We start from the raw sequence: 19,475 nt of genomic DNA, 5'->3' as shown, positions 1-19,475 counted from the left end.
CGTATAGAGGATCTGGAAAGAGAATGGGCTCAAATACAAGATCAGCAACAATAGATATTTGAAGAAATCCAAAGATTTAGAGAATAAAAACAAGTTGCATTTAATCTCACCGCGAATATCTGAAAAAGTCTAACTTCTAACAGAGTAGGGGTAAGCTGCTTTTAATTTTACAACCTAGTAAATAACTGTAGGATATCTGTGTTTAGCATATCCTCTATCTATATATGTAATTTTGTCTTACTTTCATAATTTTCTCTATAAAAGAAATATTCAGCTCATCTTTATTCGCATCCCTTCTTCTTCACTTTTTTGTAATTACTCTGCATTCTTACTCTGTAATATCTCTCTGTATTCTTACTCTGCAATGACCTAGCAATTTTCTCGTGATCAATATATGAGATATTCTACACCTCATTCACCAGTTGTTTCTGTTTCTACCATAAGTGCTATAATGCAATACAAATATGATCTGACTAATAAGTCAGATGATGATGTTATCTACGAGCTTGTGAGTCTCGGTACCTGATACTCATCAACCATCGTCGCATTTTCTCAGCAACTACAATCCAAAACTTATGAGGTTGACAAACTCAATGAGAAAATTTCTATCCTTCAGCGACTTCTTCTAGAGTCCAACATGAAGGTAGGGGCAATAAAGCAAGAGAATAAGAACTTAAAATTCTTGCTTGACTCTTCTTTTTAATTGCCTACTCCTTTAGACAGGGATGCCATACAAATTTATGAAGAGCAAGATCGTTTAAAGAATGAGGCGAAGAGTCTCAAATTTCTATAATTTTGTTTCGAGATAATAAAATAATATTTCACAAATATTCACGTTGTGTTTCTATCTTTTAGTAGATGTTCTGTATGCTCCACTTTATTTCTCCTTTAGTCATGCACATTTCTTACAAAACCGTAATATGAATCTGAAATACTAATTGCATTTAAGAGATGGTATTTCAAAATTAATAATTTCATTTATCTCCTCATCAAAGCCGAAAGAGTTTCTGATTTATATTTCAAATATTTGCAGTTTTCATGAGCTCTTCTGGAGTCTCAATAACATTTAAATCATTTATATAAACTGCAATAAAAGCTAATCTAGATACTAAAACTATATGGAAAATAGCTTGTTCCATATGCGTTTGGATTGTTTTAGATCATATAAGCATTTTTGAAACTTGATAAAATAAGTACTTCAGGAATATATGCTTCATGCATTTCATATCTAGCGATACATATAAATATGCAGTTAATCATGCATACCCAAACTCTCGGTAACTATCAAACTAATAAAAACCACAATATAATTTCATTTACTTCAAAAGCATATCAATATTATTTCTGCGAAAAACCGATTCATGATTTATATACCACATTTTCATTTCATTTATACAAAAAGCCACAAATATTCAACAAGCATCACCTCTTATGTGTTTAGACTACAAGTCCATATGTATCGCATTTTACTAGTGATATCAATTTTGCAGGATTCATTTCTTTCTATTTTGGCCAATATTTTTATGTCGGTATTTTTCGACGGTTCTTGGCTCACTTTCTTCATTACTTCTGGTAATGTCAAGTGCTATCTTATATGAAAATATATTGTCGACAACAGTTTTATTTCTATTCAGAATTTCTCCAATACTCTAAAATGTATCAAGATCTCGTTATTTTCAGGTACCTGTCCCTCTTCAACAGAAGACATTTTATGAAAAACCTCTTCAGGAAGCACTCTTCCGTAGTTTTCTCTTCAAGAGAATTATTCTTCAGGAGATACTTTTCAGGGGGATTATACTTTTCAGGAGTTTTTATTATGAGAGAATTTTGTACAGAAAGTTTGAATGGTTCTTATTGCTTGTTTTGTAGATACGACTTCTTCAGGAGCACCAATTTCTTTTCTTTGTGTTTTTCTCTTTCAGGATGATTTATCTTTTGTATCAATAGGTCTCCCACGCTTTTGGACATGTCTTATGTTCAGTAGACTGTTAAATTTCTTATTTTTCCTACGAGGACTTCAATTCTCGCTAGAATTTTAGCAGCTAGAATATGAGACATTTTTATCTTATTGCATCCATAAATTAAGTATCATCTGAACTTCTATTTCACCTATGATAATCAAGATAACGCCAAATTATTTCATTTTATTTGATTCAAGCAAATTTTTCTTTTCGCTCATGGTGGGAAGACTTTATAGTAAAAGAATCTCCTGGTTCTTTTATAGACGTCCATATGAAAATTATTCGACTTATCGTAATTGATTTCGGATGATCAATTTAATTATGAAAAACATACAAATATTTTAAATCATACCACTTTTGATGCATCATAATATTTGATTCAATAGTTATATAATATCATTTCAAAAAGAAAGCTGGTAGTTTTTCCAATACGAGTTTCTGACCTGAAATCATAGAAGTACTATAAAGCTGGTAGTTATATAATATCTTTGCCTTCTTGAATTCTACTTCAGCCTCTTTAAGCTCTCTGCCGTTAGGAATTGAGTTCCAGTCTTCAATCTTTTTCCGAAAATGTAGGCACATAAATTTCTCTACCATCTTTAATGTGGTTGCACTGGTTGGGCAAAGTTCTTTCTTGCTGTCTTCATTCCTATTTTGACGAAGTAGATACATAAATTCCATTGCCTGGGCGAGTTCAATTCCAGCCTCTTGAAATGCAATGGCGTCGTGTATTGACTCCCAGTCTTTATTCTCCACAAATTGTTTTCTAAATTCCTCTGCCATCTCGAATTCGACTCCAGCCTCTTGAAGTTGCGTTCCATACGGTATTGAGTTCCAGTCTTCAATCCTCTTCGGACTGTATGGAAGCTTAGATTTCTCTAAATTTATGGCAAAAGCTATTGATTTTTTCTTACGGCCCTTCTTCATATTTTCCATTTTTGATTTTTGCAAGTGAAGGACTTTCAACTCTACTTATCAGGCCAAACAAATTTTTAAATATCTCTCCCTTCTTGAATTTGACTCCAACCTCTTGACATTTTTTGGCATGGTGTAGTTCCATATCAAGTACTAAAAGCCTGATAATTGTATGTATCAGATCAAGTAGATGCTTAAAATTTGCATTCTTGAATTTGTCTCCAACCTGTAGATGCTCATATACAATTTTTGCAACTGGAGGAGTGATAGCTTTATGAGAAAGTAGATGCTTAGTATCTTTGATTGAATAAGAACTTGATCCATTGACATTCCATTGAAATGGTAATGAACCATGGAAAAAAAGAAGGGCAAGATCACCAAATCGTCTGATCTGGACACTCTGATCTATGGAGGTTGAGCTTTCAAAAGAGGTAATTTCATTGTTCTGCTCAATCTCGATGGGGTGTTCTCCCAAATGTTCGGATTGGTTGGGAAGTGGTGTTTGGCTACTCTCAATCATCAAGAATAATTTAGTCAGAACAAAGAATGGAAGTTGATTTTCAAAAATCAGTAGATCGCGAGCTATTTTAGGAAGCATCCAATCCAGTTCGAAGATTGGATCATGTTCATCCTGTTGGGATCTACCCTTTGCAGGAATAACAAGAAAAATAGAGAAATAATAACAACACAAGAAATTTACGTGGAAACTCCAAAACAGGAGAAAAAACCACCAGACCCAGAGAAGAAAATTCACTATGTGAAAAATTGTTACAATCACACAATTTTTCTCCTCACCACACCCACAAAGCTACCCCACTAGTAAAACTTTAACTTTACACCTCTTTCCTTTTTACAAAAAGCTAATAGAGGAATTTAACTAAAGTCAAAAGTTACTAGATAAGCTTTCAACTGGTGCACTTAAACTAAGAGGCTAAGCCTCTTATTTATAACTTTAAGATTTGCTCTTCACTTACTAACCCACCGATGTGGGACTAAAAAGTGCAAAATTCAACAATCTCCACCTTGCGACTTTGACTGGTCCCACAGCCAAGCTCCACCTCAATGAAGATCTTCATAGCTTCTACTATCATGCTTCACCATAAAAGCATACCCACTCAGAATAAACCAATTCCAAGCATTTCACTTCGGCCCATGTCGAAAACAACCTTGCTGAAAATTATGGTGTAACTTCCACGTTTGGCTTTCCTGAAAGTTCATCAGCCATCGACATGAATTTCCACCACACACCCTGCATTAATGCCAAACCAATGCCTGTGTGCAAACTTGCGGACCTGCTAATATTAACACATCTTCTATCATGGCAACTTTGGGAATTAGCAGCATGCCATAAGGATGTACATGTCTCTTTTTAAAGAGCAAAATCTTCCATGGAGAGAGACACAATATTAGCATCATTTCCAGTATCTCCATTTACTGACTTGGAGCCCCTTGCCGAACCTGCTCCAGCTCTTGGACAATTTTTCTTGACGTGCCCAGATTGTCCACACTCCCAGCAGACTACTTTCTTCTTCATGGAGTTCTTCATCTTCCCATTTCCAGCTGCTACCATCGCTAAGTTCTCAAGTGGAACATTACTTCCACTACTTAGTCTTCTCTCTTCAGAAAAGCTTTTACTGGTAACTTCTGAAAAAATTATTTTCTCCTTCCCATGTATCAAAATAGGTTTCATGTGCTCATAGGAAGGTGGAAGAGACCAGATGAGTCTCAAGGCTTGATCCTCATCATCAATTTTAACTCCAATAGCTTCTAGCTCAGCGACAATGCCATTGAGAACGCTTAAATGATCTGAAATAGTTGTACCTTCACTCATTCGCAGTGTATGAAACTGCTCCTTCAGGTACACGCGATTTGAGACGCCCTTCGTCTGATACAACTCTTCAAGTTTTTCCCAGAGTTCCTTTGCCGTAGATATTCCATGCACATTTGCAAGAACATTTTTGGCCAGGCACAGACGTATCGCACTTGCTGTTCTCAAATCCAAATCCTCCCAATCTTCATCGCTCATTTTAGATCTGCTCCTTTCACCAGTCACACTAGTACCAGTGCTGACTTCAGGTGTTGGTCTGCCCTTCAATGCCTTGTGTAATCCTGATTGAATCAAGACATCCTTGACTTGTACTTGCCACAAGCCAAAATTGATTCTCCCATCAAATTTCTCCACCTCCAATTTTACAAGATTTGAAGGCCTACTTCCTGACATTGCTTTGATGAATTTACTGTAGAAATGAATAGTACCTCACTAAGTCAGTTCCCAGGAAAGATTGGAGGGTCACAATGGACACACTTAAAATTTCCAATCTCCTAGACAGAACCTCCTTAGACTGTACGTATCCACACTACCACACCAAAGCTCCACCCCACAAAAAAAGCCTAGTGGCTCTGATACCAATTGTTGGAAATTTGGACCTTTCAAATTCGCCCCCCCTAGGATCTACCCTTTGCAGGAATAACAAGAAAAATAGAGAAATAATAACAACACAAGAAATTTACGTGGAAACTCCAAAACAGGAGAAAAAACCATCAGACCCAGAGAAGAAAATTCACTATGTGAAAAATTGTTACAATCACACAATTTTTCTCCTCACCACACCCACAAAGCTACCCCACTAGTAAAACTTTAACTTTACACCTCTTTCCTTTTTACAAAAAGCTAATAGAGGAATTTAACTAAAGTCAAAAGTTACTAGATAAGCTTTCAACTGGTGCACTTAAACTAAGAGGCTAAGGCTCTTATTTATAACTTTAAGATTTGCTCTTCACTTACTAACCCACTGATGTGGGACTAAAAAGTGCAAAATTCAACACATCCCTTGGACTCGACCCCCCGCACTTGCGGAACAGCTCAATGATGAAATAGCCATCAAGTAGCATCATTTCTACAAACTCATCTTTGTTCTTTCAAGACTTTAATGTGTTCCTTCACACTATGGTCATTTCTCGTTTCACGCATTTGCTTCAGATACCGCATTTTATGCTCTTCCATAGGCCCCTGGCCAACCTTGCTATGGTCGTTGTAAGGACAGATGGCAAGCACCATGGGTTTGTAACCCTTCTCGTTTACCTTAAGTAACTGCTCGTGCACTTTAAATATGCAATGATCTTCAGCATTAATTGGAGTCAAGCCATCTAGCTTTTCGTCAAAAGCTTTAATATAAGCAGAGAGAGCATCTCCATCCATTATTTTGTAGAGAAATAGTGCAAGTCTCTGTTTCTAATATAAAGCATACAAATTCACACTAATATTAACAAATTTTTGATAAAAAAGAAAAAGCGTTTTTTTTTTTTAAACGAATGGACAGTGTAGGCCTCATATATATTCTAAAGAAATGGTACAAGATCTTGTCCAAGTATTTGCATACAAATTTCACTAGCTAATTTATTAAAGTCTGCATTAAAAAAATGACATGTCTGTAAGACAAACCTTTCCACTAATATAATATAATCATGGTGCTTAAACTACAAATCATCCATCCATCTATCTTGTTGTTTCTTCCTTTCCGTTTATTTTGCTTAGAGCATTCTCACCGGATTAGCCGTTTCTAAAATTTATTGTACTTTTTGACTATTAGGTGTAAAACACAGCTGCAATGGATTATCTATAAACAAAATTTATGGCTTTTAGCTACAGTATTGTTAAAGAAAAACTCAAATTTGGTCTACACTGTACATATAGCAAATCTTATTTTATTATTTTTTTTATAACACTCTCCCTCTTCTCTCTATCTACATCTATAAACTTTGACAAGTTTCTTTAAATTAAATAACAAAATGTGATAAAATAAAATAAACTAATAATTAATAATTAAAATATGATAAAATTAAATAAATTAATAATTAAAAAAATTAAATATTTTTTAAATTATTAATTACTTATTACTATATAATAAATAAATGGATATCCAATGTGGAGATTTGATGTGAATAGCTAAAGTTAAATTTATCTTATATTATTTTGTTGTTATATAATAAAAAAAATAGCTATTCCAATGTGGAGACTTATATAAATAGAACAGTCAAAATCTAAATCTATCTTATATTCATAAAAAATGTCCTTTAACTTTAGGTAATCCATTGAAAATGCTCTTAGGCAATACAATAGGCGAGTGATATTTTTAGTACTGTGGCTTAGGTTCCATATTTCATCAGGGGGAATTATTATTTATCTTTCTATTCTGGCTTTTAAAATGGAAAAAAGGAGCTGAACTGAATGGAAATAGTAGGCAATTCCTTTGCTAGTGGAAAAGCACCTAGATTGGGTGATCATAAAGAAGCTGATGAATTGGGTGCGAATTTTAGTCTGGTAAAAGGAGAATGAAAATTCTAATATTGCTAATGGGATCAGGCAGGTAATTTAGGTTATGTATCAAATCTTTTTTAAGCTCTTAAATCTTAGTTGCTATTTTCTTTTTTTTTTTTCTTTTTTTGAAGGAAAAAAAAAGATCTACTCACACACAATCAGAAGTCAGAAGAATACTAAAATAATAATAATTAATTAATTAAGATCTACTAACTATGGAAACGGTAATGCCAAAAATAATTATCGAAACTGTAAAATCCATGCATATAACGATTGATCTTGAAACTTTTCACAATAGTACTTCTACCGTGGAGTTCCCAGATAGTTCAGCTTTAGCACCTCAGAAGATGAATAGAACCATTTAAAGTGAACAGTAAAAAGTAAAGATGCTAAGCAATGTAAACTGTTGTTTTCTTTCATTAGGCTTTGCTGAAAGGAAAAAACTGGCCCAATGTTTTAGTATGTTAGAGGAAGAAAATCACAAAAGAAAGCATAAAAGAAGAAAGGTCAATTAAATGGCCATGCTGTCTTAGTGTTTTTTAACAAGCGAAGGGCAATGGACTTACTTGCTTAATGATTCGGGCTAAATCGCCTGCTGCAAATTGCTTCTCATGGTTTCTGTAAAAAGGCTCGAGATGAGAGTTTCCGATATGCAGATAGAGTATCCCTTTTTTTTTTTATAGGAAAATCACTTTCATTCATAATCAAAATAGTATTACAAAACTAAATCAGTCCATAGGACTTGCTCAACACTAGGGGGAACAGACTCCCACCAAACACTTGTGTCAGTTACATTTCTTGCAAACCTTGCTAGTTTATGTGCTTATTCATTTGCTTCCCTATTAACATGCACAATCGAGCAAATTGGTATTCTAGTTTGCAGCTGCTTTATATCTGTCACTATATTTCTAAACATAGCATTGGCCAGCTTAGGTTTTGATAACTCTTGAGCTAAAATCAAAGAATCTGTCTCAATGGTTAAAGCCTGCAATCCAAGAGGGATGCAGAATTGTAGTCCTCTGAGTATAGCTATTAGTTCGATCTCTAAAGGCTCCATCACTGCTGCCTCTTTTTTACTTACAGCCAGTATCACCTTTCCTTCCCAATCTCTGAGAATAAGACCAACCCCAGCACTGCCATCAGCATGAAATATTGCTCCATCCACATTAAGCTTTGTCGTCCCTTGTGGAGACAATTGCCACTTGGTCACTCTCTGAATGCCATTATGATTAGTGTGTTTAGTTGCCTTATAAGCCATAAGCAAGCAAAGAGCATGGTTGATTACCTCTGCTGATTCCAATTGTTTTTCCTCAAACACCCACTGATTTCTTCTATACCAGCATGCCCAAGCAATCATAAACAATCGCTCCAACTCCTCTTGACAGTGATTACCTTGTACTCGAACTACCATCTCTCTAAAGTCCTCATGTGGTCCTGCATTCATGACTTGAGGAAACTGTTGATACCAGATTTCAGTAAGCATCTGACATTGTTTAAGAGCATGTGCAGTGTTTTCACTACCTGCAGAACACAATTGGCAGGTGACATCTTCAACTATCTTTCTCCTTTTCAGGTTGCATCTTGAAATTCCCAATGTACCCCTATAAAACTACGAAATTGTCTACCAATTTCCTTGAACAAATTAGTTAGATCTCAATTATAAAGATTATGAAATGAATCAAATACTTTAAAATAAATAATCAAACTTGCAAGACGCAACGATTGGTTACGAAAGGAAACCCTTTAAAGAACTCTTTAAAGGTAAAACCCTACGGGGCAGTCAAACCCAGGAAAGTCAATCTCATTATTTGAAGAACAATTACAAGTAATAATCAATTACAAAACCTTTGCAATTCGACTCTCTTACTTGCCTAGACAAACGACCCGTTTGTCTTCTACCACAGTAGCAGCCAGAACCTCTGGCGATCTTCAAATGTTGACCTCCCTTCTGGAACTCCAAAGGCTGAAACCCAATCGATGTTGCTTCACACTCAAAGCACGATCACACTCAAGAAGATATGAAAAATCCCATGAAAATTCTCAACTGAATTTTCTCTCATAAACACACAGAATCTCCTCTGTAAAATTCGTGGCTTGAAGTCCTTAAAGAGATACAAAACCGAATCCCCTTTAAATAGAAGATCTAAAAAGAATTCTAGTTGCAGTAGGACTCTGCTGACGGTTAGCAACATATGCGAAAACGCGTCCCGACGGACTGCTAACATTTCGTGATAACTTCTTCTGATATAGACTAAACTCTGATCAGATTTCTTCTGGATAAGTGTAATGCTACCAGAACTCGATTTTGACTTCAGGGACTTATCTAAACAACTCCTAACATTTCTAGATAGACTCAACATTGTTTAGATATAAATTAATAATTATTTTTACATTCATCCAACAATAATAAATAATATGATAAGATAAGCCTTATCATTCACTCATCTAATCCTAGCCAACTTTTTGCCTTTACAATCTCCCCCTTTGGCGGATTGATGACGAAACCAGTTTGATGAATGTAAATTCCCTGAAAATATGTCAACTATCAAATCACAAAAAGTATAGAAGATTATAAAGAGTTGTGATTTAATAAAACCAGAATGGTCAGTTAGCCTAATCAAAATACATGCCAAATTGTATCTGCATTACAGCAAAAAAAATAACATGATAAGTTTTTCAAATGTACTCCCCTTTGATGCTGCTGCTCCCCCTCAAACTTTTCTCCCCCTTTTTGTCAACAATCAGCCATAGAGGTCTATATTTCCTCGTCAGAATCTGCTACGCTTGCCATAATGTGTTGGACATCCAAGGACAGTTGAACTAGTCGATCATTTGCTTGTACACAATCAGAGCGTACTGCAGCCAATTGTTGCTCCAACTTGGACTGACTGGCCTCCCACTTAGCTGTGAAGCTATCCATCTTTTGAGATAACAAAGAGATTTGCTCAAGAAGTTGAGAGGTGGGGATGGATGGTTCAGGTGGAGAGGATGCTGACTCAGTAGTGAGGGGGCGCTTCTTGGTGATGACAGCTGCTGATTTAACCACGGTTTAGGCAGAAATAGGCCCTGGCAGCTTCATGGTGGGTTCATTTGCTCGAAGTGGCACTTTTGCAATCATGGCCAATTGAGTAATTAGACTTCCAAAGGGGAGATTTAACTCTTTTTCCACATGTGAACGATGAATAATATCAATGACATGTCGTGGAAAATCAATAGACACACCAGTAGCAAGAGCATACATAAAATAAGCTCTTTTGAGAGAAATTTCAGTGTGACGACTGATAGGCCAGAGATTGGTCAAGACTATTTTGGCCAGGAGCCGATACTGAGGAAGCATATTGTGAAGAGGCAGTCTGTGTGTCTTGGCAGTCCATTTGGGGCCAATGAGACCAACAAACAGATTGCGCATTGCAGTCTTGGTTGGGGCTCCCATGCCCTTATATGGGTATAGAGGGGATTCCACCTCAGGAAGAGTAAATAGATTACGGAGAATAGCAGGAGATACCTCAATTTGAATCCCGCGAACAGTAGAGATGATGCTATGATCATCTAAATTGAAGTGGGCTATATTGGAATAAAATTCCCGGACCACCTCAACACAAGGTGTAGGAAGGGCATGAGTGAGCTTCTCCCATCCCCTTTCAATGAATATATGGCGGATAATTTGGAAGTCATCCGAAGGAAAGTCATGGATACTTACCTCCCGTTCACCCAAGACGGGTCTCTTGGAAAAGGTATTCCTATAGGCAGAGTCTCGGCTTCAATGGAGGTGAAGCGATCAGTAGGTGCTTCTGTGGGCACAGGCACAGATTGTGATGGAGATGGAGGAGGGGCGGAAGTGTTGCCTAATTGCATTGGTTCAAGTGAAGGGACATCCTCACTTGAAGAGTGCTCGGATGGCACCGGAGTAGTGAACTTTTTGCGTTTGGCCCGTTCTTTGAATCTCATCTGAATCAGCACAAGAATCAAGTTTAGAAAGGAAATTCTCAAACTTTTTAGAGGATAAGAATAGATAAAACAAAACATGATATTAAAGGGTGGTTTGGTTTTTTTTTATTATTATAAGGTTGAACATTGATAATAACCCAAAAACAATATGTGCATAAAACCTTACTATGTATAGATAAGAAAGAGCCATCCTAACAAGTGCCCAAAACAAAATAGAGATGAGTCAGGAAAAAACACAAACACTTGGTGTGCACCCGTGGAGAAAAAAAACAGAGAATCCGTGTGCAATAGAGCTTTGTCCTCAATACATGTATATAATGGGTAGAATCAATACAACAAACCCATTTACGAGTAGTGCAGCTCAACCAAACATCCAAGATTTCAAAAAAAATAAAACCCTTCACAGAAACTGTAGATATCAACATACCGAAACTTGAGAGAAGAAAAGAATAGAAAAAAAAACAGAGGATCCGAAAATACTTACCTTGAAGATGGAATGAGGAGGAATGAGAGTGAAAAGAGCACCGTGTATGGAGGATTGGGGAAAGGAAGCAAGCTGCCGTGAAAATGGGTAAGGGGATGCTTATGAGGATCGGACTGAGTGGAGGGAACAAAGGCCAAGAGGTATGCTCAAGGGTTTTAAAAGAAGACCCTCCCCGTGCACGTGCTGGACCAAAGAGTCCTATTAGGACTTCTACACTTAGGCATAAAAGACCTGATACATGTATGCAACACACTGGGAACCCTTTTTTTTTTTTAATTATTATTATTATTTTTTTTTTAAAAAAAACAAAAACAGAACAAAGCAACAGAAAAAGAAAACTATATTTTTTTTTATTAGAAAAAGATTTTGTTTTTTTTTTTTTGTTTTGTTTAAAAAAAAAACAAAGATAACATGCCTAAAATCATCTTAGTTTGATCAAGTCAGAATATACCAAAAAAAATTCAATAATCCTTAGCCCACTCATGTTTGTAACAGTCCCTTTTTGGTTGTTCACTCCTCATAGAATCAGTAATGCCAAAGTTCAGGTGAGTGTGTGAGTGAGTATACTTATATCATAGCATGTTATGAGCTTTCCCCCTTTTTTTTTTGTTTGTTGCTCTCTTTTGTGTTATATTTTTGATACCTTTGTTCAAAGAAAGGTAATATTTTTTTTTATAAAGATGCTCTCTAGAGTTTGTTTCTTGACCTTAAAAGTCAAACTTTATGCTAGGGCCTAGATACATAGGCATCTCCTCCAAACACTAGTTTGTACACCTCCTTTGTTCATGTTGGTTGCTCATCTTTTTCCACAATGATTGGAGCAACGATTTTTTCTGTAAGAACTCAAGGTGATAGATCCGTGTAGGGTGTTTGTCTTTTTTCCGCAATGAATAGACACCGACTTTTTCTATATGGATCACTCTTTGTGTTTGGCAAGAAGAGAGCTCTTTAAAGAAGTACTAGGTTCAACTAGTATTAGTCAATTCAAGGCATGAACTCCCTCTTTGATGAGCATTTTTTTTTTAAAAGGATTAATTATAGAATGCTTACATATAGGTTCCTCACAGTGCATATAGATGAACTTTGCCAAAAAGACCTATAGGGTTAGTACACTTAAGGAGAGCTGCACAAAGAGGAGTAATACATAAGATCAGAAAATTTTTGAAAGCAATTCCATACATGCTCAACCTGTGATGTAATAAACATGTACCTTAAAGAAAATACACAACCCAGTTTTTTTTTATAAGTTTTTTTTATTTAAACAAAAAAAAAAAAAACTGAAACATTTATGCTTTTAAAGAAAGGAAAAAAAAACTGGAAGAAAATATCCTAAACTAGTAGGATAGAAAACTCTCACTTGGGATCACATATACCAATGGCTTTTCGTAAAAACTCAAATCTAAGTCCATCCAAAGGTTTAGTAAACAAGTCAGCCAGTTGATGTTCAGTAGGCACATGTTCCAAGGATATTATTTTAGACTCAACCAAGTCTCTTATAAAATGATGTCGAATATCAATGTGCTTGGTTCGAGAATGCTGGACAGGATTTTTGGAAATACTTATAGCACTTGAATTATCACAATATATTGTCATAGTGTCTTGAGAAAAACCATAATCATCAAGCATTTTTTTCATCCATAATAGCTGAGTACAACAACTCCCTGCAGCTATGTATTCAGCTTCAGCAGTGGATAAAGAAATAGAATTTTGCTTTTTACTCATCCAAGCTACAAGATTTCCACCTATATAAAAACACCCACCCGTAGTACTCTTCCTATCATCAGCATTCCCAGCCCAATCAGCATCCGAATAGCCAACAAGTGTAAGATTAGTGTCTTTTGAGTACCATATCCCATAATCAACAGTGGCATTAAGGTATTTTATGATTCTTTTTACTGCAGTAAGATGGGATTCTTTAGGATTAGCTTGAAATCTAGCACATACACCAACACTGAAAGCTATATCAGGTCTACTTGCTGTAATATATAAAAGACTTCCTATCATGCTTCTATAGAGAGTGGGATCAATATTTTTACCTGTGGAGTCATTGCTGATTTTCACTGAAGTGCTCATGGGAGTCCGAGCATTGCTTTTTCCTTCCATTCCAAATTTTTTTACAAGATCTCTTGCATATTTAGATTGTGAAATAAATATTCCTTCTTTACATTGTTTTACTTGAATACCCAAGAAGAAATTTAACTCACCAATCATACTCATCTCAAATTCAGATTTCATTTCATTTGCAAAGTTATAAGCAAGAGATTCAAGTGTTGCTCCAAAAACAATATCATCAACATATATTTGAGCAATTAAGAGTTGTTTACCTGATCTTCTTATGAATAAGGTCCTATCAGCTTGTCCTCTAACAAAATCATGATCAAGTAAGTAGGTAGTTAACCTTTCATACCAAGCTCGAGGTGCTTGTTTCAGTCCATACAACGCCTTCTTCAACCTGTAGACATATTCAGGGTAGAGATGATTAACAAATCCTTTTGGTTGGTTGACATATACCTCTTCTTGTAACACTCCATTTAGGAAGGCACTCTTGACATCCATTTGATATAATTTGAAGTCTAGATGACAGGCAAGTGCTAGTAGAATGCCAACAGATTCTAACCAGGCCACAGGAGCAAATGTTTCATCAAAATCAATCCCTTCTACTTGTGTGTAACCTTGTGCAACCAGTCTTGCTTTATTTCTCACAATAGTGCCATGCTCATCAGATTTGTTCTTAAAGATCCACTTAGTCCCAATTATGTTATAATTTTCTGGTTTAGGAACTAACTCCCATACATCATTTCTAGTAAATTGATGGAGTTCTTCATGCATGGCGTTGACCCAACTTTCATCATTTAGTGCTTCATCGACTTTCTTGGGTTCAACCTGTGACAAATAACACACAAAAGAAACCTAATTTAGTACTCTTCTTCTAAGCCTCATACCTTCATCTAGCTCACCGAGAATGTTTTCTTTAGGATGATTTTGAGTGATTCTTGAAGAAGGTTCTTTGATTTGTGGATTTTGTGGTGTTTCCTCTATATTATCTTCCTCATTTTGCACTTGTGAGTCTTCTCCACTGGTCTGCCCCAGTTCCTTCATATTCTCAAGCTCCTTCATGGTAGTTTCTGCTGAAATGTCATCCACAACTACGTTAATTGATTCCATAACAGTTTGTGTATGTAAGTTGTAGACTCTATAAGCCTTACTATTGGAGGAATAGCCAAGAAACAATCCCTCATCACTTTTGCTTTCAAATTTATGATTGTTTTCTCTGTCTTTCAGAATATAACACTTGCTACCAAAAATTCTGAAATACTTTACCGTAGGCCTTTTATTTTTCCACAAACCGTAAGGTGTTTGATTGGTGCCGGGTCTTAGAACCACTCGATTCAAGATATGACTTGCTGTATTCACAGCTTCTCCCCAAAAATATAAAGCCATCTTCTTGTTGCTTAACATTGTTCGTGCCATTTCCTGGATTGCTCTATTTTTCCTTTCCACCACTCCATTTTGTTGTGGAGTGATAGGTGCAGAAAATTCTTGGTGTATTCCCTGTTCATCACAAAAAGAAGTAAAATTAGTATTCTCAAATTCTCGACCATGATCACTGCGTATTCTAGAGATAGAAACTTCCTTCTCTATTTGTAGTTTCTTGAATAGTTTTTTGGCAAGATCAAAAGCTTCAGATTTTTCTCTTAAGAGCATTATCCATGTGAATCTTGAAAAATCATCTACAATCACCATGATATACTTCTTTCCTCCAAGACTCTCAGTTTGTGTTGGACCCATCAAATCCATATGCAATAGCTCAAGAGGCCGAGAGGTAAGAATATGAGAAATCTTCTTGTGTTGAGCTCTAGTTTGCTTTCCTTCTTGGCATGCTCCACACACTATTTTCTTCACTTTTAATACCTTGGGCAGTCCATCAATAATTTTTCTTTTTGAGATTTTTGACAAATTTTTAAAATTAATATGCCCAAGGAGACAAACCATTAACAAATAAAACATCATGCAACACAGGTAGTCCTGGTATTTCAATACTCCCTTTCCCTTCTATGACAGCCTTGCTCCCATCTCCAAAGGTCACGGTGCCTCCATGAGATGTTTCAATTTTTTTAAATAAGTTTTTGTCTCCAGACATATGCTTAGAACAGCCGCTGTCCAGGTACCACAGACAATCTTCCTTTGATTTCAGTGTTGTGTGAGCAACAAGACATACTGCATCTTTCTTTCTCACCCATTTTGTCTTGAGTATTGACTTGTGTTTTTCTTTGTTTTGAAGGCAAATATCTGCTAGTTCCCCAAGCTTAAGATTTATGAGACTGATTTGTTGACTTATGTCATCAACTTGAGTCTGTAGGCTCTTCTCTTTTCTTTTTCCTTCAAATTTCTGCACTTGATTTATGTTAAAACAATGTGGTCTTATATGACCTATTACTCCACACTTATGACATGTAGGGACAAATTTATCATGCAGATTTTTTGAATAAACTGGCTTAAGTTCAGCATGATTTTGAAAACTCTTACCTTGACTTCCTTTAACAAAAACAATACCTTTGGAGGTTGTAGCAGCGGATGATGAGGCAGATTTTTCTTTTCCTTTAGAAGTCGTGTACCCTAGACCAGTTCTGTCACTATTCATTTTTTGAAGACTCAACATTTCTTCTAATTTTTGTGTTGCTGTTTTTTCTTCAACCTTTTTCAATTCCTTTTCTAGTGCAGTATTTTGATTTTCTAACCTAGCTATTTCATTCTCAGAGACTTTTAAAGCTTCAGACAGGTTGTTTTTCTCACTTTCCATATCAGTGAACTTCTTATACAACTTCTTGTTGAGTTTCTTTAATTTGATCACTTCTTCACACACATCATTGTAAGCCTCCTGTAAACTCAGTTCTTGATCAGCCTCAACAACTGATACATTTGAATCACTGTATTCACAACTACTTTCAGATTTTGTCAGTGTAATATCAGGAAAATCATTCACAATAGTAGAAAAAGCCATAAAAGATTTTTCATCATCAGAGGATGAATTTTCAGAATCTGAACTATCACTAAGTGTGACATTCAAAGCTTTCCCTTTGTTTTTCTTGAAGTTTGGACATTCAACTCTTATATGACCATACCCAGAACATTCATGACACTGAACTTTATCCTTTTTCTCAGTTTTTTCTTTTTTCCAATTTTCAGTTTCATTTTTCTTAGCAAAAACATTTTTTCCTCGTTTTTGTTTACCATTTTCTTTATTAAACATGAACTTTCTGAATTTTCTAGCAAGTAAAGCAATCTCTTCATCATTCAGACTTTCTTCATCAGAAATATTTTTATAGTTTTCTTCTATAGTCTTTAAAGCAATGGACTTACCTTTTCTTGTTTGAGGAAGTGAAGATTCATATGTTTGCAAAGAACCCACCAGTTCTTCTACCTTTATTGCATCCAGATCTTTACTTTCTTCAATTGCAGTAACTTTGGGTCGAAATCTTTCAGGTAAAGACCTTAGAATCTTTCTTACAACTCTTGAATCTTCCACCTTTTCTCCAAGATTGAACCTGGAATTCACAATATCATTTAGTTTAGAATAAAAATCATCAAAACTTTCCTCTTCCAGCATTTTAATCTCCTCAAATTTAGAAGTTAGCAATTGTAATTTTGAGTTCTTCACAATTTTTGTTCCTTCATGTGTAACCTCCAGGATATCCCATGCCTCTTTAGCAATCTCACACATGGAGATTCTCTTAAATTCTTCTGGAGATACAGCCATGAATATAGCATTCAGCCCCTTGCTATTCCAATTACAGTTGGTGATTTCTTCTTTCGTCCAATCATCAATATTTGTTTCTGGTCTGATCCAACCTCGTACAACTGCGTTCCACACTCGCTCATCTAATGATTTGAGAAAGGCTCGCATGCGTACTTTCCAATATGCATAATTTTCACCATTGAAGTGCGGTGGGGCAGTCAATGATGACATATTGCAGGGGCACGGATCACACTCGAAAGAGTGAACCACGCTCTAATGCCAATTGAAATTCCCAATGTACCCCTGTAAAACCACGAAATTGTCTACCAATTTCCTTGAACAAATTAGTTAGATCTCAATTATAAAGATTATGAAATGAATCAAATACTTAAAAATAAATAATCAAACTTGCAAAACGCAACGATTGGTTACGAAAGGAAACCCTTTAAAGAACTCTTTAAAGGTAAAACCCTACGGGGCAGCCAAACCCAGGAAAGTCAATCTCATTATTTGAAGAACAATTACAAGTAATAATCAATTACAAAACCTTTGCAATTCGACTCTCTTACTTGCCTAGACAAACGACCCGTTTGTCTTCTACCACAGTAGCAGCCAGAACCTCTGGCGATCTTCAAATGTTGACCTCCCTTCTGGAACTCCAAAGGCTGAAACCCAATCGATGTTGCTTCGCACTCAAAGCACGATCACACTCAAGAAGATATGAAAAATGCCATGAAAATTCTCAAGTGAATTTTCTCTCATAAACACACAGAATCTCCTCTGTAAAATTCGTGGCTTGAAGTCCTTAAAGAGATACAAAACCGAATCCCCTTTAAATAAAAGATCTGAAAAGAATTCTAGTTGCAGTAGGACTCTGCTGACGGTTAGCAACAGACGCGAAAACGCGTCCCGACGGACTGCTAACATTTCGTGATAACTTCTTCTGATATAGACTAAACTCTGATCAGATTTCTTCTGGATAAGTGTAATGCTACCAGAACTCGATTTTGACTTCAGGGACTTATCTAAACAACTCCTAACATTTCTAGATAGACTCAACATTGTTTAGATATAAATTAATAATTATTTTTCCATTCATCCAACAATAATAAATAATATGATAAGATAAGCCTTATCATTCACTCATCTAATCCTAGCCAACTTTTTGCCTTTACACATCTGGTTGGAAGGACTTCAATGCAAGCCTTCCATGCAAAAATCTTAACCTTCTGGGGCACTTTCATCCTCCAAATAGCCTTCCATAGCTTTTTATATGTTATACTCCTAGAACTTTCCCCTTCTGTTGGTGCTGTAGCCAAACTTTTGAAAAATTTGTAAGCACTCTTAACACTAAAGCAACCATTCCTCTCCATGTCCCATAGTAACTTGTCCTCATGGTTTTCTGAACTGAGAATAATTTTCAAAATTGCATTAGTAGGTTTAGGAGCCAACAACCTTCTGACTTTGTTTACATCTCACCACCCTGAATTATGATCAATCAAAACCTCTACTCTTTGGTCATCTTCTATTAATACAGTTGCTGTCTGTTGTAAACTTTTGAAACCAGGCACCCAATGGTCTTTCCATAGCCTTATCATTCTTCCATTCCCAACTCTCCACCTGCAACCTTGTAAAAGTTTGTCTTTCACTGACCATATGCCCCTCCACACAAAGGATGGATTGTGACCAATATTTGCATTTTGAAAATTTGAACTTGGGAAGTATCTAGCCTTGAATATTTTGTGAAGCAGGCTCCCCTCATTTTGCATAATTCTCCAACCTTGTTTTGCAATTAAAGCCTCATTAAAAATCCTTAAATCTCTAAACCCCATTCCCCCATCACCTTTAGACTCACACAGCCTCTTCCAACTTACCCAATGTATCTTCCTCTCTTCCTTTTTCTGTCCCTACCAAAACTTGGCCATCATCTGTTCTATTTCATAACAAAGAGAGTTGGGCAACTTAAAGCAGGACATAGCATATCTTGGGATAGCTAGAGCCACTACCTTTATTAAAACTTCTTTTCCCCCTTAAGATAAAAGCTTTTCCTTCCATTGCTGTAACTTAGACCAAACTTTGTGCTTAATTTCAGAAAAAGCTCTCCTTTTATCT

General features: G+C 36.0%; 1 protein-coding gene across 1 annotated transcript; it reads right to left on the bottom strand.

Annotated features, from left to right (window-relative positions):
* Positions 1–8,017: 8,017 nt before the first annotated feature.
* On the bottom strand, positions 8,018–10,114 carry LOC122293837. Its single transcript, XM_043102306.1, has 3 exons — positions 9,983–10,114; positions 9,825–9,834; positions 8,018–8,715 (listed from the first exon to the last, which is right to left on the bottom strand). Exons 1-3 carry the CDS (start codon positions 10,112–10,114, stop codon positions 8,018–8,020), a joined length of 840 nt encoding a protein of 279 aa, XP_042958240.1.
* Between the last annotated feature and the right edge of the window lie 9,361 nt (positions 10,115–19,475).

The sequence above is a fragment of the Carya illinoinensis genome, chromosome 1 (assembly GCF_018687715.1).
Source record: "Carya illinoinensis cultivar Pawnee chromosome 1, C.illinoinensisPawnee_v1, whole genome shotgun sequence".
NCBI classification, from domain to species: Eukaryota; Viridiplantae; Streptophyta; class Magnoliopsida; order Fagales; family Juglandaceae; genus Carya; species Carya illinoinensis.
The sequence above is the reverse complement of the archived record's forward strand: the minus strand, read 5'-3'. Positions and strand labels throughout refer to the sequence as shown.